At 56.9% G+C, this 7809-nt stretch overlaps 1 protein-coding gene across 1 annotated transcript in view; it reads left to right on the forward strand.

The window, feature by feature from the left end:
- Positions 1-3872: 3872 nt before the first annotated feature.
- Positions 3873-7809, forward strand: part of CRLF1 (cytokine receptor-like factor 1) — a gene marked incomplete at its 5' end in the record, with an annotated part of 5358 nt that continues 1421 nt past the window's right edge. The window contains 5 exons of the mRNA XM_012728927.1: positions 3873-4176; positions 4496-4625; positions 4785-4954; positions 5945-6102; positions 6171-6349. Of these exons, the coding sequence (XP_012584381.1) occupies positions 3873-4176; positions 4496-4625; positions 4785-4954; positions 5945-6102; positions 6171-6349 (941 nt within the window). The remainder of the gene's footprint in view (positions 4177-4495; positions 4626-4784; positions 4955-5944; positions 6103-6170; positions 6350-7809) is intronic.

Raw genomic sequence — 7809 nt, forward strand, 5'->3', positions numbered from 1 at the left:
GGTCGGCGCCGCCGCCCTCCCCCTGCGGGACCCCGCACGCGGGGGTCCGAGGAGTCCCCACCACTGGCGGCTATTGGAAGCGTTCCGGGCCAGGATGTGCCGGACTGCGAGCCTCCAGCGAAAGAAATCTTTGTGAGCGAGTGGGTGAGAGGGAGAGGTAGCGGGAGCCTGCGAACTCGGGCACCAGGAGGGGTGGGGGTGGGGACCCCGCTGGGAACTCACAGTTGAGCTGGCTGAGACCCCTGCCCTGTCAGGAGCTCCTGGCCTCAGGCACTCTAGGTCCCCCCACCCAAAGCATACCCTCGCCAGGACACCATCTCTACATCCAGACCGGCTCCGGGACACACCCAGAGACACACAAAGACTCACACTGGCTTGTGGCCCGTCACCCTCGCCCTCAGAGGCGCGCACACTGCATCCCAGATGCACGTTCGCACACCATCGGGGCGCGCATATACACATTCCATCCCTGACACACACACACATTCATGGTCTCACACTCATTCCATGGGGGAGGCAACACAGGGGCACGCTCGCAGGCACAGCACGCCCTGGACGTTCGCAATCATTAAGGAGCTCCATGCAAGCACAGGTCCCCCCAGAATGGGCACGATCTGCTCCCCAGGCTGTCCCACAGGCACAGAACTGCTGCCAGCTCCATCGGGAGCTCCTCAGGGAGGGTAATGTCTAGGAATCTCCTGGGGGGCACTGGCCAAAAGTCCAGGCTGTTCACGGTACTTGGGCAGGTGAGGGACTGTCCGGGACTCTCTGAGAGTCCCTGATGCCCTGCCTGGCAGTGGCAGTGACCGTAGTGCCATTGTGAGTGGCAGGCTTTGTTTCCCAGTCCTTAAAGAAGCAGGCGAAGGTGGAGGGGGGGTGGTGCTGTGCGTGTGCTTTTTCCTTTAGGGGGAAGAAATTAAATAAAAGATTCTCACACCTCTGCAATATGTTTCTACTTATGGTGTGTCTTAGCACCTGAGCAGCAGGCTGGTGGGTCGTAAAGTGTCTGCAGGTACCAGCAAGACGGGAGACGGGAACCCCATGGGGACCCAGGGATGGAGGCCACCCTCCTGCCTCACTAGCAGAGGATCTCACACTTTTCCCTTTTAAAACACATGGTGTTCCTTTTTAATAACGGCGGTGGCTCCAGATTGGGGAAAAGGGGAAGGGAAAACTTTTAAAGGCCCCTGCTCTGCAGGGAAGGCATGGGGGGGAGGCTCCAGTGCAGACCAGAGATATGCTTTGGGGAGCCATCTATGAGCCCCCTGAACCACCCCAAGAGCCCTCCCACAACCTCAGTGGGCTGTAACCAGCTGTTTTGCCTGGGCTGGACTGTACACATCCCAGTTCCCAGCCCTGCGGCTCATTGTTTGGGGAGGCCTGGCAGGAGTGCTGAGCTAGCTAGGACCCCGAGACTGAGGGATCATGATCCTAAACAGTTTGTAGGCCTTGTGCCTTGCTGAACCCTCTGGATCTTATCTGACTAATCTCCCCAGCAGGTAGGATGGACGGATTGTCCTCCCATTTTATAGAAGAGAAAACTGAGCTGGACAGGGGCAGCCAGTTGCCCAGGTGCTCCAGCTGAGATTGGCAGCCACATCCTGGGAGAAGAAAGCCTCCTTCTGACCTTTCCAGTTGGAGCTTGGGATGGGGGGATTGGCCTGTCCAGGCCCGTCTGGCCTTGCCATCGCGCCCTGTCCCCCGCCCAGCCCTGGGAGGGCAGCTGCAGCTGTTGGCAGGCAGGCCACGCCAACCCCGGCCAAGCAGTTATGGCAGAGGGGCAGTGCCCCCCCAGCCAGGACCCCCCAGAGAGCCCCTTCCTGACCAGGCAATGACAGTGGGTGGGGGGCAAGAGAGGTGACCCACCCTGGAGGGTTGAGAGTGGGCCTGGGGTCTGGGCAAGCCTGGTTGTGCCTCCCACCCTGCTGGGGGTGGGGGGGGCCAAAGCAGGAAGCGGTGGGTGGGCCGGGGCAGAAACGCTGGCACGCCCGAGTTCATGCCGAAGGAATTCCGAATTAGCGGGCGGCTGGCTGCCTGGGACCTCCGGGGCGGCCCCCTGGCCCCCCGCCCCCGGCCGCCCCCGCCTCCTCAGCTCTGGCCCGCTCCTTCGCACGGACGCTGAGACCTCCGGCGAGCCCTGGGCCAAGCCCCAAACGCAGCTCTGATCCCATGCTCCAGCGAGACATGGCCAAGTTTGCCCCGGAAAATGGTCAGGGCTGGGCTCAGGAGCCGTGTTCACCCCACGTCGCCCATCTGGGGCTGTGAGAGCCAGCATAGGATAGCCGCTGGTATTTAGGGGGCCTCCCAGGGGGCCAGGATCACCCTCTCCTTGGCTGCCATCTCAGCAAAGCTGGGTTTCTTTTCTCCTCACTCCTCCCCTTGCCCCACCCCCCACTGTACCTTATTACAGCTGCCTGGGGATCCTTTTAACATGCAAATCCCTCCCCTGTGCAGAAGCCTGGAACAATGCCTCCCTGAGATAGGCCCCTGCTGGCCTAGACACTTTCTCAATCACATCTGCCCCAGGACCTTTGCATGTGCAACTTCCACTGGCTAGACACTCCTTTATATTGCCATAACCACTTCTTTCTCTTTATTCAGGTCTCATCTCAAAGGCCACCTTCAAGACAGGCCTCTTAGGCCATTGAGCCACCACCATGAACCAAGACTTTACTGTCTCCCTGAATTTATTCTTACATTCTTTTTCTGCTTCTCCCTTGTGTTCATGGCCTATAAATGGGAAGTTTGTATGTCTTTGTCATGTTGTAACCCCAGTTCCTGGCACACTATAGATGCTCTGTGAATGAATGAACTACAGCTGCTCTTGGAGGGAAAGGTCCATTCCCAGAGGTCCAGAGAATTGGAGTGTGCCAAGCTTCCACAACAAGCTGCAGACTTTTGAACCCAAGTCATCCTGGCTTAAATCTCCCACAAAGTTTTCCTAAGACCATACTTTCACCCCTTGCAAAAAACCCATGTGGTTGGTACCATGTACCCACTTCCCAGATGAGAAGACTGAGACTCAGAGAAGAGTCAGGGACTTGAAAGGGACATCTACTCTCCCTTCACTGAGCCTCCATTTTCCTGTCGTAAAACAGGCTCCTCTAAGACTCTAAGTCATGGATTACAGTAACAACAGCAATGAAGGGAGGTATCAGTGTCTCAGACCCATATGCCTACAACCTAAATCACACATAATCTGATTTAGAAAGACACTTCCCAGGACTTGAACTTCACAATGGCCCCAAGGACTGAGTCTCTCTTCCAGTTTACAGATTAGGGAAACTGAGTCAAGGGGACATGCCACGATGTCAAAGTACATTTGGATGGGAGTTGGAAGGCTAAAACTTGCCACAGTCACCTTCAGCTCAGGGCGTAACAGAGGAACTTGGACAGTTATAAATCTGGATTTAATAGTATCCCTAATTCCCAGGGACTTGGCCTCTTAAAGCTCTGGTGTTTTCATCAATCAAATAAGCAGGACTCAAATAGGGTAAGGGCACCTCGACAAGACACCTAACCTCTCAGGTGTCAGAGGGAGAATTCATGCTCTTATTTCTAATGATTAAAAATAAAACAAATGAAAAAGCAGAATGCAGTGATTGTCAGAACTATGTGCAAAGCAGGAGTGACTTGGACCTGAGCAAGCGCTTATGCTTGAGTCTTGCTCCGAGAGCCCCAAGCAAGCCAGGGATAACATGGCTTGAATGGAATCATACAGACTTGGGAGTAAGCCTCGGCATCACTACCACGAATCTTGGAGCAGTCACTTGAGCCTCAATTTTCTTATCTGTAAAGTGGGGGAACCATAATAAACAGCCCTGGAGGTCTCGGTATGGTGGGGGACTCAGGGCTGCTTAATCTTGGCCTGACAGTGCTCCTTTCTGACCCCAGACACAGCTGTGATCAGCCCCCAGGACCCCACGCTCCTCATTGGCTCCTCCCTGCAGGCCACGTGCTCAGTGCACGGGGACCAGCCTGGGGCCACTGCCGAGGGCCTCTACTGGACCCTCAACGGGCGCCGGCTACCCCCTGAGTTCTCCCGTGTGCTCAACGCCTCCACCCTGGCCCTTGCCCTGGCCAACCTCAACGGATCCAGGCAGCAGTCAGGGGACAACCTCGTGTGCCATGCCCGCGACGGCAGCATCCTGGCTGGCTCCTGCCTCTATGTTGGCCGTAAGTGGCCCCAGGACACCCAGGGGTGGCTTTTGGGAGCAGTATCCCGCTCTAGAGAGGGGGCATGAATCATGAACCCTTCCTCACGGGACTGGACAGTGGGCACACTGTCACAAATTGAGGACAAGTAGCTTTGGGGGTGGGACTGAGCGCCTGGAGTCCCAACTCAGCATCCTCGAGAACCCAGGCAGGAGGTTATGTCAACATCGACTCTGTCTACCCTCTTTCCATGCCAAGGTGGGGATCTGACTGGTGGCCAGCAGCTTCTCTACCTGTCCACAGTCAGTCTAGACCCTTAGCTCCCTGTGCCCTTCCCCAGTGCCCCCAGAGAAACCCTTCAACATCAGCTGCTGGTCCAAGAACATGAAGGACCTGACCTGCCGCTGGACGCCGGGAGCCCATGGGGAGACTTTCCTTCATACCAACTACTCCCTCAAGTACAAGCTGAGGTTGGTGGTGTCCTGTGTTCCAGCCTGGCAGTGTGGTCTTGGCCAAGCCTGCCCTCTCCAAGCCCATGTCCCATCCCCATTCTGGGACTACCTTGGGGAGGTCTGAGAGCCCAAAGGGGGAGCAGCCTCATGTGTCCTGGCAACCCTCCTACCCTGCAGGTGGTACGGGCAGGACAACACGTGTGAGGAGTACCACACAGTGGGACCTCACTCCTGCCACATCCCCAAGGACCTGGCTCTTTTTACGCCCTATGAGATCTGGGTTGAAGCCACCAACCGACTGGGATCAGCCCGCTCCGATGTGCTCACACTGGACATCCTAGATGTGGGTGAGGTCCCCCCCAAAATCTCCCTGACATCCTGAAGGGCCCCCCCATTTGTCTGTCCTACACGGAGGGTCCTACCCCCTCTACCCAGCCTTGACTGCAGCTCCAGATCCAACCTTGTGATTGGGGTGGGGCATGCACCATAGGTCCCCAGTCCCCTGAAGAAGCCAGGACACCCCCACTCTATGGAAAACACCTGGTCTGGCTGCCGCCCCCTCAGTGGCCCAGGTGTGCTGGAGGGGGCCCCTGGGGGAGCTAGAAGGAGTCGCCCAGGTCGGGAGGCGCCCCAGGAAGCTGCGGCCTGGAGCTGGTGGGGAGGGGGGTGCGGGTTGCAGGCAGGAGGCAGGAAATGGATGATCTGTGAGCAGAATTGGGCCTAATCTAATTAGGGTGTTTCTCAGCCCCAAGCAAGCCTGTGCCTTAACCCTTTCAGCCCCTCACTAAGGCCTCAGGGGGAGTGCCCAGTCCTTCCTGCTGCCCACAGGGCTCCTAGAAGGACCCCTGGGATGTTTGGGGTCACTCCTCACCCATTTGCTTCCCACTTTGCTCCTTAAATTCTGAAGCTACAGTGTGCATGTTCTAAGCCTTAGCTGTCATTGGGCAGTCCACAAAGCTGTCATATTTAAGAACTCATCAAGTAACAAGGCATTGAAGGTGGACAGGGGGGCAAAGGAGTTCCCCAGGGGCCTGGGGGCCTAGGCTCCTTGGCATAATAATAATACCCTGGGCTAGTCGTTGTCTCCTTTTTAATAGCCCCCTGAAGTCAAGATTGTGAATCTCCTGTGACAGATAATAATGGTGAAAACAGCTCACATGAATTGAAAGCTTCTACATGCTGATTCTTCCTCATATATTTAATGTAATCCACCCTCCTGGGGCATAGAAAGGGGGAAGAATGAGGCAGGTGCCACCTGTGCCTTGGGATTTGAATACAGACAGGGGCCATTCAGGTCCCAGGAGAGGCCTGTGACTATGCCTGTCCCTGCCTCACAGTGACCACTGATCCCCCACCGGATGTGCACGTGAGCCGAGTTGGGGGCCTGGAGGACCAGCTGAGTGTGCGCTGGGTTTCACCACCCGCTCTCAAAGACTTCCTCTTCCAAGCCAAGTACCAGATCCGCTACCGTGTGGAGGACAGCGTGGATTGGAAGGTGCCCACCCCTGTCACCCACCCCCCGCCTAGCTCTGAATGGCCTCTGACCCAGCCCTTGCTGCTCAGGTGGTGGACGACGTGAGCAACCAGACCTCATGCCGCCTGGCTGGCCTGAAGCCAGGCACCGTGTACTTCGTGCAAGTGCGCTGCAACCCCTTTGGCATCTACGGCTCCAAAAAGGCTGGGATCTGGAGTGAATGGAGCCACCCCACCGCTGCCTCAACACCCCGAAGTGGTGAGCACCCCAATGGGTCTGGGTGGTCCAGGAACCAGTCCCCAAAACAGCCTTGATTTCCTATTTCTTGCCAAGAGAGCAAAGGTCTCAAACCCGCGGCCCCTGCAGACCAAATATAGGCCCAAGACCTATTTATGTTGGCCTGTCATTAAAAAAAATTTTGACCTGCTTGCACATATTTAAAAACAGGAAAGGAAGTTTTTATACAAATATTCTAGATTCCCAAGAAAAAGTAATTCTCTAGAAAATATAACAGGACGTAGTCCCTTATTAGCAAAGGTCACCTCCTCATGAAGGGTCCTCTCTCCAATAGCCCCACCCCAATCTAGATGATCCCCCCCACCTATACTCCTGCACCATGTCCTAAGGGCAAATTTGAGACCCCTGCTTCTGAGCCCTATTAAGGCCAAGTCTCCCTCTGATGGGCCTCGGTTTCTCTTTCTGGTCAAGGCAGGTGAATTAGAATGGTTAGGGGCTTGGGTCTGACACCCCTTGCCTTCTGTGCATTCTCTTCGTGACGTGGTGCTAAATCTTGTTACTAGGCCTTAGTTTCTCCATCTGAGAAGTGGGGAACTGCCCCAGGTGGTTGTGTAGGGTAGATGAGATAATTCAGGTAGAGTGTCCTCATGGTGGGTGCCACCTATGTGTCTACATGGTGATTACTGGGGCACCTATTCCCAACTCCCCCCCCCCAATGATTTTACCCCCAGGAGATCCCCTTTTCTCAGGTGAGGACACTGAGGAGGGTTCGCCAGTCCCCATAGTCACACATGGATCTGCACTCCATCTGCTGGAAATCCCGCCCCATGGGGGATGATAGGGAAACCAGGGCCCAGAGAGGGTGCCAGAGCCTGGGAGGGTCGGAGACTGGCTCCAGCTAGTTCCCAGCCCCCAGCCGGGCCCCTCCAGGTTCGGGGGTGGGAGGGAGCTAACATTGCCGGGAGGGGCCTGAGCCTTGGCCCCTACTCGTGCCCAGCACCTGCGATTCTTGCACGGGAGCCAGCAGGCGGTTGTGTCCGCTGGGGAGGCTGGGGAGGCCGGGGGAGGCCGCAAGGGCTGTGGGGGCCGGGGCCGTGCCAGGGCCTGTCAGCAGGTCCCCGGCGTTATTTATGACGTGAGGCCGATGTCCTTATCCGCCGGCCTGCTGGGGGTTGGCGGCGGCTGGCCACTGGACAGACAGACAGGCCTCCCACCTGACCCTCCCGCCGACTCCCCATCCTACCGGCTAGTTAGTTGCTCCCAGGCCTGTCCCCTCCCCGCAGTATCCCCTCAACCCTCCCTCCCTCTCTTTGTCTCCTGTCTTCCTTCATCCTCAGGGTCCTGTCCCTCCCAGTTCCTGCAGTCTCCATCCCTCGGCCCTGGGCATCTCCTTGACAGAGCCCACCTCCGTGGCCTCTTGCTCTCCCTGTCTCTTCTAGCCTCCATCACTGCCTCTCACGTCGGGGTCTACGGTTCTCTCAGCGCCTCGTC

The sequence above is a fragment of the Condylura cristata genome, unplaced genomic scaffold (assembly GCF_000260355.1).
Source record: "Condylura cristata isolate star-nosed mole 26May11 unplaced genomic scaffold, ConCri1.0 scaffold00024, whole genome shotgun sequence".
Taxonomy (NCBI): Eukaryota; Metazoa; Chordata; class Mammalia; order Eulipotyphla; family Talpidae; genus Condylura; species Condylura cristata.